We start from the raw sequence: 14,276 nt of genomic DNA, 5'->3' as shown, positions 1-14,276 counted from the left end.
GTAAACGGTTAGTACAGCAGCCTCATGTATAGTACAGTATACTGAGTAGATGCCCTGTACGTACGTACGTGACCAAAATCGGTGTACTGCAGTACTGTACTATTAGGTGTACTAACGGTTGGACACACTGGCTATAGAAGCTGTTTACTCCCTACTGCCCGCCAGTACTAACACTGTAGGAGATCGATGATAAGCACTTTGTTCAACTTTCTAGTAATACTGCCTTAGCATCCTCAAAGTCTGCTAGATCACTTGCTAGTCTTGGAATATGTACCCATTTGATAATTCCAAATCTATCAATCCCGTATGCCCCTGCGGTCTGCCACCGAGATCCACTTTCAGTCGAACGATCCCAAAGTCCCTCTCTCCAGCCCAGTGATACTGCTGCGTACACTGTGGCTAGATTCAACACATGTTCCGTTTTCGCAACTCCAAGGCCCCAGGCGGCGTATAGTTCCAGTTCCTCGTCGATAAGAATGGAGGCTGCTAGCTCTTGATTCTCAAAATTGGCAGACAACCGGCCACTTTGCTGAACTGCTTGCAACCATCGATTTGTTGCCTCCTTGGATGAATGGGATACTAATATAACTTTGATGGTCCCCTTAAGCACAGCGTCTAGGTTGCAAACATCGATACACGCTTTCTCAGCAACTAAAATTGCCGAGTTAGTATACTTTAAGTGTGTTTGTTAGGACAACGTACATGGACATCCACAGTGCCGAAGGAAAACAAGAATACATGGTTTAGGGTTGAGTTGAGGAAATTGTAGTAAGCGATGACTCGGTGCAGAGCATTCAAGTTTTGGCACTGGGCATATTTTACGCTTCTTCGGTGCTAACCAGGACGCGATTTCCTGGTGAAGTGTCATCGTTTGATATATGATGCCGCTGTGGAAGGAGATCAGGGGCCAAAAATGGACAGCACAACTCCTTGATTCTTGGCAGGTTCTTTTAAGATTGTTGCCCGAAAAGTTGACTTTAATGTCCAAGACAAACCCAAATTAGCAAAATGGTGAAGGTAATGCGATGCAATAGACTCTCGTGTGACGTTGTGAATATGACAAGTGCAGGTACAATGGTGAAGAGAGTGGTCACCAATCCATGCATGTAGTAACTGCTAGCCTGCAGTTGATCCGCTATCCACAGTATGTGAGTACGCAGCGCTGGCTTGAATTAGTTATTGGATTTGATTAGTATCCAGTTGTTTACGCCCCTCCGCCCCTCCGCCCCTCGCTTGAAAAAGACTTTAGATTTGTCTCCAAGTCTTATTGCTTACAGCTTTATATGTCAGCGATTAACTGATAATGTAATGACTTGATAAAGGGTAATTAATAATATGGTCCTTACCGGTAAGCGCAAAAGTAAATTGTAAGATTGAGCGACGTCATCACTAACTCCAAATTGACTTTGGCTGAATCTAATAAGTCGTGGGACCCGATGTAAGCGCCACGCCTCTTCAAACCAGGCCCAAGCAGGTGTTATAATGCATTTCCACATAGACATCGCAGCAATTCCGAATACACGACCTCATATTGGTTACATCTCTCAAGATTTCACAACTCTTCAGCTCTCAGATTACCCCTTCACACAAAGAGAGTGTGAATTCCATCCCTACGGCTGTTGGATCATCACGCACTACTGCGAACTACGGGATTACTATGAATCACATAGTATCGAGACTTAAAGAGCAGTGGAACGCCGTCTCAATCCTGCAGCCTAAGCCTCTTCCTTACGTGGCGGCCTTTTTGGTGGTGGTTCTGGTCACATTCTACTTGCGCGTTTCGTCAAACGTGCCGCCGCTATTGAATGGGAAAGGTTTCTTCGAGTTCTCCGACGAACGTGTGAAGACGGTATTCATAAGCAATGCTAGGCAGATGCTACATGACTGGTTTGAAAAAAACCCTAACAAACCTGTTTCGGTTTATAGCGATACTGGAACGGTCATAGTGTTGCCGGGAAGTATGGCAAATGAGATCCGAAACGATAAAAGATTTCACTTGCGCCAGCAGGTTGAACGGGTATGCAAATTCATTTTTTCAACGCAATTACTGTTTCTAACATGATTAAAGATGATGCATGGTCGTCTACCGGGCTTTGAAGTCTTCCGTGACGATAACAACAACCAGCTCGTCAAGACTGTAATTAATAAGGATCTCACCAGACAATTGGGTAGGTACTTCATATGGGAGACTATAACAATTGTATCGCTAATACGATGCCCAGCTAAGGTCACTGCGCCCCTTGCTGAGGAGACTTCATTAGCCCTAGCAGATTTGCTTGGTGAAGGTACAGGTATACACGTGATGTGTTCTAAACTCCTTGACATAGCTAACACATATAGAATGGCACGAATTGCCTGTCCAAGGCACCATTCTTAAGCTGATCGCTCGCCTTTCCTCACGAGTTTTCCTCGGCACTGAGCTCTGCCGCGACGAAAATTGGCTGCAAGTTACCAGAGAGTATGCAGTAATGGCATTTGTAGCTGCGCAAGACCTTCGATTATGGTCTCCTTGGCTACGGCCGATTGCGAACTTATTCCTTAGTAAATGCCGAAAGAGTCGTGCTTCTATGCAAAAAGCCCGAGAAGCGATTCAACCCGTTATTCAAGAGCGTATGAGACTTAAGGCAAAAGCCACAGGAGAACAGGCACCAAAATTCAACGACGCAATTTCTTGGTTCGAAGATGCGGCAAATGCGTCATCTTTTGATCCCCAAATTGTCCAATTATCTCTTTCCACAGTGGCCGTCCATACAACAACAGATCTGCTGTCCCAAACGCTGGCGGATATCGTGATGCATCCTCAGATCATCGAGCCACTACGAAAAGAGATAATTTCGGTTCTAAACGAGGATGAGGGGTTAAAAACGACATCATTGGGTAAAATGAAACTTCTTGATAGCTGTATCAAAGAGAGTCAGCGTTTGAAACCGTTGTCCATGGGTAAGGAACCAAGCATCTTTGCTACTATATTAGAGTACACTAACAAGCGATTGCTTAGCATCAATGGGCCGGATAGCCACTGAGCGTGTAGTTCTATCCGATGGTACCGTGATTCCCAAGGGCCAAAGCATACTAGTTGACTCAAGCAAGATGTGGGACTCCAAAGTGCATCCTACGTCTCCGGAAAAATGGGATGGATATCGTTTCCTTCGAATGCGCGAAGATCCTAAGAAACAGGATCTGGCCCAACTTGTAACGACGTCGCCTGAACAGATCGCATTCGGCTACGGCATTTACGCCTGCCCTGGCCGCTTTTTTGCAGCGAACGAAATCAAAATTGCGTTAACTGTCATCTTGCTGAAATATGAGTTGAAGTTGGAAGAAGGCCAGACGCCAATGGGATTCGATTATGGGTTTACCTGCAATTTTGACTTTTCTGTGAAAATAAGTGTCAAACGTCGCAAGGAAGAAATTGCGATATGATAGATAGCTAGAGCTTTAGGGTATAACTTCCTGAGTAACCTACATTTTCATGCTATATTGAGCAAAGCGGGAGTGCGAACCATGAGAAAGGCCGAGAATGGTTCCTATGATTTCAAGGAGAAGCAATTTCTGATATATGGCTTCCTAAGACGTTAAGTGCGAAAACTGTGTTGTCATTGGAATTTAATCTAGAGCCATAAGATGAATACAGCTAACAGTGTAGACCGCCTGCAACAAGTTTCTTTCCCGTTCATGCGCCTGTTCATGCATGTAAATGAATAAGGTGATGATTCACGGCAGTGGAATTTCTGCTCTTTTGCAAGGGTTGGAACTCGCAAGCCTCACACGAATCTTGCTTTCCTGACTCACTATCAGGTTGCACCTACGCAGTAGATTCTCCCATATGTCTGACTTCATAGATACAGTCTCTGCCTTCCTTTCCTTCCTTCCCTAATAAAACCTTCCTGTAGCTTAGGGAACCAGCGTGGCCAACAGTCCGTAGTACGTAACGTAACTACGTGAACGTAGTAATCACGTGAGGAGTACAAAAGTAGTTAAAATGTGAGACGTAACTTTTGTACAGTGAATTGCCAAGTACGTCCCGTAGTACGGGTCAGAGAGGTCATATTTTGGGAGATTTCCCTCCTGTTTTCAGACCCCATTGGCCATCGCGTTGGGAGCTTTGTTTGAGGTCGCGTTTTAGAGTAACAATTATAAAAATAGTTAACTTTTGCCCTAGAAAAGCTCCTCATCTTATACCTGCCTATTTGCCAACCTATTGCCTATCTTATTAATTGTTACAATGAGCTAGATGTCTTAATTCCTCTATCGCAGCAGGCGTACAGCCTCATCCTAATCCTCCTGCTTATCAGAGTCGTCCCAACAAGCTAGAGACAGGGCGATAAGGAGGAGGAGGGGACTTCATCTAGGCTAAAAAGCTTCTCCCGGAACAATTTTGACCCGGACCGACGAAACTTCTCGCGAAAAGTACAAAAGTATAAGGATTTTGAGAAGTTACTGTTACGTTACGTACTTGCTAATCAATTCACTGCTTACGTACAAAAGTACTACCAAATTGAGAAGTTACTGGCAGAAAAAAGCTCAAACGTAACGTACTACGTACTGTTGGCCACGCTGTAGGGAACACTAAGAATACGTTAATCTAGTTTGTTCCTCTAACAATACTATGTACTTAGTATCCCCTCTCTACTTCCCCTAGAGATTATAAGGGACCAAGAGATCATACTACATAATCCGCAAAAGTGGAAGGAACGCCCGCAATGGTCCTTTCCCCTCGTGTTATGTTATTGGCCTACGATGGAAGATATTACGTGAGGTCAGGTAACCAACGTTGGTTCGATGAGGTCTGGTATATCACGAAGTGTGAGACAGAGCTCTGATGTGAATTCCAATCACTGAAGTAGAACAATGAGTTGTACACGGAAAAAACCAATGCCATCTTCTTGTCTCTATACAATTATGAGATCTGTCTTGATCATCCCGATCAATGCGCTCAGTTGATCAGTTTTCTCAGCTTGCTCAATGTCACGTAATCGCAGCACTCGCGAGTCCGACTTTCTTGGCCTGACCGTAACACTGCGCTACTCTTATTTCTGCGGTTCTTGTTAGCTCGGAACAGTTCCCGTGATACTAACTCGCCGGCATGTCCCAACCCGAGTGGGCTTCTTGCCTTGCGGTCTTATTCACGTGATCGGAACACTTACAACTGAGGTAAGTATTACGAGTAATGCTTACTGTCCTTGCTCCCTTTATATATATACAGATCCGCGAGAAGACCGCAGGCTTTCCTTCATAACAAACGTCGATGTGCACTATGGCAGTGTCTCCCGATGATAGCTGCACCATCCCTTTAAACATATCACCAGATGCATGTCTCGAGGCCGTGGCTAAGATCCTGGTCGCACATGCGGGACAAGCTGTGTACGCTTACGAACGCGAATCGATATGGCACGTCGGTGTGGACAGCAAAGCATTTTTCACTATCGATCCGCATGGCGAAACGGCAACAATCGAGACGGACGCCGCTCGCTCCTCTACTAAAATAACTGGAGATATTAAGAAGGTTATTGCGGCCTTCACTTGTCGCTATGCCCAGGACGGGGGAATGATATTCGGCCAGATCGGCTTCAACTACTCTGCTTACATCAATGGTGTCAAGTTTGAGCCGGGCTCCTGGCCATTGGTCAGTCTTTTTGTCCCGCGGTTGCAAGTCCGTGTTCAGAAGGGCGCGGTCTCGCTCCGTAATTGGACAGAAAAAGATTTGCAAGTCATCAAAACAGCACTCTCCCATTCTGTTCCCATATTCTATAAGTACGGCCGGCCAGACGAGTCAACAAATGGAGAGCCGTATCGGGATGTCGTGCAGCAAGTACTAAGCGAGATCGGCAGAGGCTTGTATCAAAAAGTCATTGCCTCTCGGGCTATAGATCTATTGTACAAGGTCGACATGGTCGGAACTCTGGTATGCGGACGACGCGCCAACACGCCTAGACGCGCATTTCTGGTTGACCATCACGGCTTCAGCGCTACTGGATTCAGTCCTGAGCTTGTCATGTCTTTTCAGGATGGCAAAGTCACCACTGAGCCACTTGCCGGAACTAGGGCAAATGTAGGCACCGAAAAGGAGCGATCGCGGCTACAGAATGATCTCCTCAATGACCCTAAGGAGGTCATGGAGCACATTATCTCAGTCCAGGAAGCAATGCGGGAAATGAATCAGTTTTGTGCAGATGGCACTGTGGCCGTGGCCGATCTCATGTCTGTGAAGCAACGTGGAAAGGTGCAGCACTTAGCTTCCACAGTCACTGGAACTCTCTGCCCGTCTAAGGGCGTATGGGACGCTTTTCACGTATTATTCCCAGCAATTACGGCTACCGGTATTCCTAAAATGAAGGCCATTGAGGCCATCCATCGCCTAGAGACTCGCCCCCGCGAACTCTACTCGGGAGCTGTTCTGCTTTTTGAGGGATCCAAATCAGTCGAGGCATCATTGGTCCTTCGCTCGGTCTTTCAAGATTCTGAACGTAGCTGGCTGCAAGCAGGAGCAGGAATCATAGCCTTGTCGACCCCGGATCGGGAGCTTACAGAAACGTGTGAGAAGCTGCGAAGCGTTGCTCCCTTCGTGATGTCGATCAGAGAAGAAGCACGGTAGTGTAAGCGACGTGCAAAGCCTTCAAATCGCTGGTCGGCAGCTCTCTGGTATACACTTCGACGTGATCTATGCATGGGGCCAACAACTGATGACTCGTGTATCATGACTACGTGAGAAGCAAATCGCACGAACAAGTCTTGTCCAGGCTCGACTGTGCGGAAATAGCGCAAGGAAATAATCAGTGGGGCGTTTGCAGCACGATAGACTGTCTTAGGGCGCGCCTACAACTATATAGTTGCACGCACGCACGCGTTTACTACTACACGCGTCTTCTATACTTAGAGCCTAGTGCCCTCGGCCTAGCCTTAAACACATAACATCCCGTCACGTGCTCTAGTAGACATATATATATCTTTTCCCGAACCCCTGAGTCTCCCTAAGGATTCCATCAATACTGTCCTATACCCTCTTCTGTGCCTTATACTTCCTGTACACAGTGCTCTCACAAATAGCCTGCCTAATCATCCTTAGGCTTAACATCCATCAATACTATATAAATTATATGGCTCCACGGACTCTTCGCCTACAGTACATAGCTCCTCTTATAACTTGTGCCCGCAAGGCTAGAGACAGATTTAGAATTGTTAAATAGGTACATATTCCAAGACTAGCAAGTGGTCTGGCAGACTTTGGGGATGCTAAAGCAGTATTACTAGAAAGTTGAACAAAGTGCTTATCATCGATCTCCTACAGTGTTAGTACTGGCGGGCAGTAGGGAGTAAACAGCTTCTATAGCTGGATAAATCCTTACACCCATAGCCTTCTTAGCACCAATTCGAGGATGGGGTTCTCAGACCCGAATTCAGCTTCGAGCAACTTCAACTCTTTGAGTATATCCTCTTGCATGTCCTGAAGCAGCGAGAAAGTAAAGTCGAGGGCTCCTCCTTTTCTCATTTTCCCCAAGATCAGCCTTTTCAATCCCATCGACATCTCTCCAACGCCTTTGTGCTGTAATATGCCCTTGATCATAGTCTGTTCGGGATCAGAGCCGGTGAGACAGTGGATGAGCGGTAAGGAAATCTTGCCCTCATCCAGGTCCTCGCAAAACCCCTTTTGACTAGCGTACTGTTGCACGTTAGCTGTGTTTCGCCACACAGTCGAGTATGTAGTCTCACTTCGTCTGACATGAGGTTTTGGTAATCATCGCGAATTTGGAAATAACGCCCAAGTAATGTGACAAATCGGTCTGCATCAATATGTTCGCTCTTCCTGCTAGATTCACCTTGCATCAGCCGAACACACAATCGAAAGAGACCCCCCGTCTTATGATCAACCATCGTCATGTACTCTTCGACAGTGGGCACGTGAGAATGATATTTCCAATGCAAGTCCAGAGCCTGTCCACAATGTAGGTTCTTCAACTCCTCTATAAAGATCTCCACAGTGTTTGGGCTCTGAAGCTGCTGGAGTTCCTCAAAAGCACACACAAAAATGTAGTTGGCCGAGTTTATTGTTTGTGCTGTGCCAAACAAAGTATGAGCGGTAGGATTTCCCCTACGCAGCATTGAGTTGTCCTCGATGTCGTCAAGCATGAGAGATGAATGATGGAGCATGCCAACAATAGATTTAATGGATGATGAAGATGCGGCTGGGACTTCTAGCCAAGAGTCGAGGGCGTCGATGAAGGTCTCCCTGATCTTTTTCGAAGGAAGGGTATTAATGTAGTTGTAAGGAGCTCTAACAGCCTATCTACAGAGTCAGAATTCATTCAATGAAGGAGAATGCGCTGATGCTCACATCATCAGAAGGGGTTTTCAACAGATGTTGAGTACCATTGCATGGCATGTTTGTGTTGCCAATGTAGCCATTTTCATGTGTCGATTCATCGACTCCATTCACATTGTGATCGATCACTTCAGCTGATGGTATTCCTGAAGCTACAGCTCCATTGACTTGAGACAACTTGACGCCATTTGTTGCAACGGCCCCGCTGAAAGGTAGCGCAGAATGATCTTCCTGATGGCCATTGGTCAACGCATGTTTCCATTGGAAGATGTCATCCACCAGCAGACACTCTGGTTGTTTCAACTCCTCCTTGGTTGGGTAGCGAGGAGCAAAGATACTCCAGAATTCTGAACCTGAAGCCGCATACTGAGCTGCCATGATGTATTTGCGATGAGCGTCAGAGATGACTCCCTCACTCTGCTCTAGCTTTCTGACCAGGAACAAGTGTTGCTCCTGAAGTTCCACGTATTTTTCTCGAAGTCTCTCTATAGCTTCGGTGTCTGAGCATTTATACTGCCGCATTAAGATGCAGACCGCATTGAACGGGATTTCTGAGCCTTGTGTGTCAAGGTGATGTTTCAGCTCTTTCGGCCAGCTATGGCAGTCGTTGATGAGTGCCGCCGTATACAGCGCGGTATTGGCGATCTCGGACAACTTTGTTTTTTCCGCCTGCGTGAGACGAATCCCTATACCAAAACACGACATGTCTTGAAACACACTATTGTAAATTAGCCGCATGTGTTACACAGCAAAGGTCTGTCATCATCTTACTCGAGGCCGCAGTTCACCAGCCGAATGGGGAGATACTCTTCTATAGAAGAGATACCGGAAGGGGGAGATGTTGCTATCTGTAGGCCATTACTATAAGTGGTCATGACGTCCATAGCTAAGTCGCGGTCCATAGTCATCATCTCGACTAAAATGCTGGCTTGAAACTGCTTTGTTTTGATCGCTACGTTTGTTCCGTCGCTAATCGAATTGTTGGGACCTTGTAGCGAACGCTGGAGCTCCGCATTGAATGCAGTCACTCTTTTGACATCAACAGCGTCATAGTAGTCTGGTAATTGTTAACTCAATATATTTGAAATCATGTTTGCAGGCTTACCGTCATTCATTATAGTAAAGTCGGTAAACCTCGTCATGAGTGCCAGTCTTTCAGGCAAGCACTCTGGTATTGTAAATGCAACCACGTGAACCGAGCCTAGTACAGGATATTCACCTATAGTCTTAGCATTCAAGTCCACATCAACCTTGGATACAAAGTCATCTCGAATCTTGTGTGCTGCTTCCAGGCATAGAGCGTGATCACGATGGACCGCCGTTGGAAATCTAGTCAAGGTACCCGACTGTTTGACAATATCGTGGGGCACTAATGCCGCGTATGTTGTCATGATTGCTTTGAAGATGAACCAGCAAGCAATAGCGAAGACTGAAAATAGTTGAAACCAAGCGTATTAACATGCGAGTATCACAGTTGGTTGTAAAGCTAGGTAGGAAAGAGCAGCATAGAATGCTAATAAGGTTGTATCACAGACAAGAGTTGCTAGTCTCGGTGCGTCTTTTTCTTCTATAATACCTTATTAAGTGCAATTATTGGCTCCTACGTGGTGATTATCTTATATACGTTGTCATCTTTCATTTCTAGGCCATATGTCAGTGCTGCTGGCCTGCAGGCACTAATGTGCGATAAGCATAAGCCTTATAAAATGTAAGCGTTAAACTTATGCTGACTAATGCTAAAGTTTAAGCTAGTAATCTATGTCCAGGGACTCCCTCTTAGGGTTTAGCGCAGTCCCTGCGCTTAGCCTCATCGGGTATCGCTCCTCGCCCCACCAACCCGCTGCTTTTGACATCTATAAAATGCTCGCCCCTCCATCAGGCTTCCTCCTCATCTCTTTTCCTTAAACTTCTCTCATCCTACCCTGGCACTTCCGTCGCCAAGTAGCCGATGCCAATCCGCGCCCCGCCCGCCTGCTCTCTTTCGTCTCCGCCCGCCAATCAAGAACCTCACACTAATCAGCCAAAATTTTGCACGGCGTCTCCGGTTCCCACCTCTTCAATCCACTTGACGAGGTAGCCTGTGATTCTGTCTATATGATTTCCGTGCGGATTGGACGACTATACATCTCTAGCTGGCCTCACATCATATGGATCTTCGCTTCCATGTCTAGAGTCTTCTCCCCCTTCATGTTTGGATTTTTTCCCGATACCCTTTCGGTCTGTTACGACGATGTTCGAGATCACATCTATGCCTCTTTGGCTTCCTTTTCTCAACCCTCTGATGAGCATGATCTAATCTGACCATAGTGTTGGCCCACTATCTTTCGGTCATCCCTGATCTAACATTCACCGCCGCAACCGCACCGGGGCAGCGCCTGACCTGCCCCTGAATACATCCGCAAGCGCCAATCACGAAAATGCCTCACCTCTGCTAAGTGAGGGATCATGGATCTAGGCGTGGTCCCAGACGGACCGTAGAGAGAAACGATTCAGCCTTTGCTACTGTGCCTAAGTCCGATTTCAGGCCACTGTCTTAGCAAGCTGCGCCCGAAAGCGCGGTCTCACACGTCACAGAGTGCGGCTGAAATCCCTTCGACTAGATTGAGCTCGAGCAGCAGCTTTGTCCAAGGGTAGCAAAGGAAGGACGCGAACCAGAGCGGCGCATTGAGCTGCCCCTTCGCTGCGTAAAAGGGAACTGCTCCGCTTGGGTATCTCTCGAACCCAGTTCAAAGGATGGTGGAGCCATGTCCATGAGCTGTAATTCATGCGCCTAGCGCAGCCATCGCGGATAACCAGAGCTCGCCAGCAGGGGAGGCTTCGCCTCTGGTGGGCATGGATCTGGATCTAGCAGCTGAGAAGCCAGGCTGCGCCGAAGAGATTGAATCAGGAAGGGACACGTAGCGAAGTACACGAGCATATAAAGCCGTCTGCCTTCGCTGTTCATGAAGTACTTCTATCCCCTCCCTCTCTATCCTTTGCCACATAGTAGTTGATCGCTCGTACCTTCTCATCCACCCCAGTCCATACAAGTGAAACACCTGTCAAAATTTATGCCACGTTTTCCACCAAGTCCCAGCAGGCAACTGCTCAAAATCCTACGGATACGGCACATTGCCTTTCTGCAGGGCTCAGTCATGCGGGCAACAGAGCAGCTAGGCCTTCAAGGAGCTACAATACAGGGCGTAATACAGCGTCAGCAGCGCGAAGAAGAAGTTCCACAGGAACAAGGCCAATTAGCAGCAGACAGGCGTAACCTCTCAATTCAATATAGCAGGTACATGGGCAATCCGCGGCGGGCTCAGCCGGCAGCCGGCAGAGAGCGTGCACGGATGCCGGGGGCGGGCGATTGGCCGGCAAGCGAGGCAGCCGGCTCAGCGGGCACTCAGCGCCGCCTCGAACACCTGTCAAACCCCGCCAAGCCGATAGGAATCCAGCCACGTCAATTCAATCGCCTTACTGAGGGTATTAGCTCACTGGGGTTGCCAAGATGTGTCTTAGCAATAATTTAATTATATAAGCTAACTATCTAGTGTTTGTTAGCGCTGATGTTAAGCCTTGTAGGCTTAATATTGCCTCTCTAGGCGCTTAAGTTAGCAGATGTCTATATTAATTACTGTCTCTTAGTGTTGTTAGTATTATAAAAGTAACTAGATAGCCTAAATTACTTAACAAGTTATAAGTAAAGGTATAATCTTGCCCTTATCTTTAGCTTAAGCCTTCTTAGTATTAACGCTATTGTTATGCTCTATAACTATATCCTTAAGCATTTAATCTTTCTTCCTAATATTAGTGTCCTTATTAATTAGATTAAGGAAGTTACTAAGGCTTATTATATCCTATATCTAGCTAGCCTCCTGCGTACAATTGTATAGGCCTAAGAGGTCTAGTTCTGGCTGGAGGGGTAGCTGCGGTACCTGTGGTAGGATAACTGTACTGCGGCAGAAGCAATTGTATATTGTTAAGCTTAATATATTGTCTATCTAAGCAATGCGCAGCTATTAAAGCGTGTTTTAAAGCATAATTATTAATAAAGGGTTGTAGCTAGCCTTATACTTCTTTACTATAAATTAAAGCTAGTATTTCCTATAGTAGGTCTTTAGATTCTAGATAATCCCTTAATTAAGAAGTTAATATAGGCTTGTTGTATTTAGTAGAAGAAAGGCAACACAGATATAGGATAGTAAAAGAGCCTGCTGCAGGCCTTAAATGTAAGCCTTAAAGTTGTCTATAAGGAGAAGAATTAGCTAAGCTATAACACTACTATAGAAATATATTAACTACTTAGCTATAAGTGTTAAGTTTATCTATGCCTTCTTATTTACACGCTAATATATATTAAGCGCTTAGAGATTAATACTACAGAGAGGTTAAGGCTGCTTAGCATAGCTAATAAGCTATAGAGATAGCTAATAAAAGCTAGTTACGTTAGTACAGCATACTATAGTAATCCTTAACTTTAACTTTTTAACTCTAGGTAGAGGCTAGGTTAATAGCCCTTCTACTAGTATATTTCTCTAAAATAACCTTATCTTATCTATATTATATATATTCTCTTTAGCATACTTGCTACAGATTGTTTAAACTAATTTTATTACCTCTTTTACTGCAGTATTATCTACAGATCTAGCCTCACTGTAGCGCTGTTAAAACTTAATATTAAAGCGCTGCTAGAACTAATATAGCCAGCCCTGGCTAAACTTTAGAGGAGGTAGATGTTAATACTTGTTAATCTGTAGCTAGATCTTACGTGCTTTCTTAAAAAGCAGGTTGCTAGTAATATAAGCTCTACAAGCTTCTATTAACTAGAACTACTAGAAAAGTATTAAGTTAAGGATTAGCTAATTACTAGTTATATGTTGCACTGCTAATAAAGGCTGCTAAGAGAGATTAGGTTAGTTAATATTATTAAACATGCTGCTTAGCAACTTAGAGACTGTTAACTAACTAATTCTATAGTTATACTGCTATAAGAACCACTGTATACAGTCCTTGTAGCATAGTTAAGGTGTTTAACTCTTATACTAGCTTCTAAGAGCTCTGCGCTGTTCTTTTGTAATCCTGTAAGCTATTGCTTATTAATTTTAGTAAGGCAATATTTTAGTGTTTTGCAGCTAATATATTAGGGGGTAAGGTATTAATTAATTTGTATAGGGGGATAATTAAGGCACAAAAAAATTATCGCGATATTAAGGTTATTAGCTTGGCGGGTGATCGGCTTGGCGGGGTTTGACTGTATTGTAGGAACACCTTAGCAACTGTGGGGCGAGTAGCGTACGATAACGTGGCGATAACGTGGCGAACCACCTGGCGCACGGCCCCACCTGACGAACGTCATTCTGCGAATTGCCCGCTCACAAAGCCAGGTTCTACACCCACCACCAATAGCTAATGAATATATATGCCGCGCAGCTGTAGATTGGCCGACATGTGTAACACAATGCGCGATTCAACATACTAAAATTTGGGGTGAATCTGCTGACAGGAACCTGAATGAACTGGCCGCTGAAAGTGTATTGATACCAGCTTATGTGCTATAGTGAACGCAGGGCCCTGTATATCCATGCTATCTGCCTAGGCTACAGTCTCACAACGCCTATCTCGATCTCGATTGCCCTGGGTCTTCGGACAACATACAACCCCGGCAGCTTTACGGCAACTGCTGTCTCTGGAGGGCCCGACTCGATTTCGGCCGGCATCTTGATTTACACGGGCCTAGTTGAATTCCACGCCCGTGACTTCTTGTTCGACCCGAGGGTGACGAGAAACTTGACTTCGCTGGTCTTCAAGATTGCATGCTTATTGCTTGGTGCTGGCATCGTGGCGCTGCTTGGAAATTGGCTTGAGACGCTAGGAGGGCCTATATATCAATTGGATTGTTATTGCAAACGGCCGAGCGATGAATCACCTACTTACCTTCTTTTAGTCCTCTTTGAATTCATTCTACGGCTGTAAATTC

General features: G+C 45.6%; 6 protein-coding genes across 6 annotated transcripts; 4 read left to right on the top strand and 2 right to left on the bottom strand.

Annotated features, from left to right (window-relative positions):
• Positions 1 to 202: 202 nt before the first annotated feature.
• On the bottom strand, positions 203 to 868 carry BDR25DRAFT_219348 (uncharacterized protein; the record flags this gene model as incomplete). Its single annotated transcript, XM_033684961.1, has 2 exons — positions 203 to 651; positions 703 to 868. 2 exons carry the CDS (start codon positions 866 to 868, stop codon positions 203 to 205), a joined length of 615 nt encoding a protein of 204 aa, XP_033549527.1.
• A 789-nt stretch (positions 869 to 1,657) lies between these two features.
• On the top strand, positions 1,658 to 3,423 carry BDR25DRAFT_324053 (putative P450 monooxygenase; the record flags this gene model as incomplete). Its single annotated transcript, XM_033692139.1, has 5 exons — positions 1,658 to 2,017; positions 2,069 to 2,168; positions 2,223 to 2,291; positions 2,341 to 2,940; positions 2,999 to 3,423. The coding sequence occupies 5 exons, from the start codon at positions 1,658 to 1,660 to the stop codon at positions 3,421 to 3,423; spliced, it is 1,554 nt and encodes a 517-aa protein (XP_033549526.1).
• Positions 3,424 to 5,219: 1,796 nt separating this feature from the next.
• BDR25DRAFT_365814 (salicylate synthase) lies at positions 5,220 to 6,595 on the top strand (the record flags this gene model as incomplete). The annotated part of the gene is made up of 1 exon (XM_033696918.1): positions 5,220 to 6,595. Exon 1 carries the CDS (start codon positions 5,249 to 5,251, stop codon positions 6,593 to 6,595), a length of 1,347 nt encoding a protein of 448 aa, XP_033549525.1. The 5' UTR covers positions 5,220 to 5,248.
• A 747-nt stretch (positions 6,596 to 7,342) lies between these two features.
• On the bottom strand, positions 7,343 to 8,698 carry BDR25DRAFT_365813 (geranylgeranyl pyrophosphate synthase; the record flags this gene model as incomplete). Its single annotated transcript, XM_033696917.1, has 3 exons — positions 7,343 to 7,660; positions 7,711 to 8,280; positions 8,435 to 8,698. 3 exons carry the CDS (start codon positions 8,696 to 8,698, stop codon positions 7,343 to 7,345), a joined length of 1,152 nt encoding a protein of 383 aa, XP_033549524.1.
• Positions 8,699 to 11,370: 2,672 nt separating this feature from the next.
• BDR25DRAFT_312607 (uncharacterized protein) lies at positions 11,371 to 12,248 on the top strand (the record flags this gene model as incomplete). The annotated part of the gene is made up of 2 exons (XM_033691308.1): positions 11,371 to 11,782; positions 12,193 to 12,248. 2 exons carry the CDS (start codon positions 11,371 to 11,373, stop codon positions 12,246 to 12,248), a joined length of 468 nt encoding a protein of 155 aa, XP_033549523.1.
• A 1,631-nt stretch (positions 12,249 to 13,879) lies between these two features.
• On the top strand, positions 13,880 to 14,158 carry BDR25DRAFT_156552 (uncharacterized protein; the record flags this gene model as incomplete). Its single annotated transcript, XM_033683976.1, has 1 exon — positions 13,880 to 14,158. A coding segment is annotated over one exon (279 nt), but the record flags the coding sequence as incomplete, so codon positions are not given.
• Positions 14,159 to 14,276: the final 118 nt, after the last annotated feature.

Source organism: Lindgomyces ingoldianus, assembly GCF_010093535.1.
Source record: "Lindgomyces ingoldianus strain ATCC 200398 unplaced genomic scaffold BDR25scaffold_10, whole genome shotgun sequence".
Lineage (NCBI taxonomy): Eukaryota > Fungi > Ascomycota > Dothideomycetes > Pleosporales > Lindgomycetaceae > Lindgomyces > Lindgomyces ingoldianus.
Note: the sequence above shows the minus strand (reverse complement) of the source record. Positions and strands in the feature narration are given on the sequence as shown.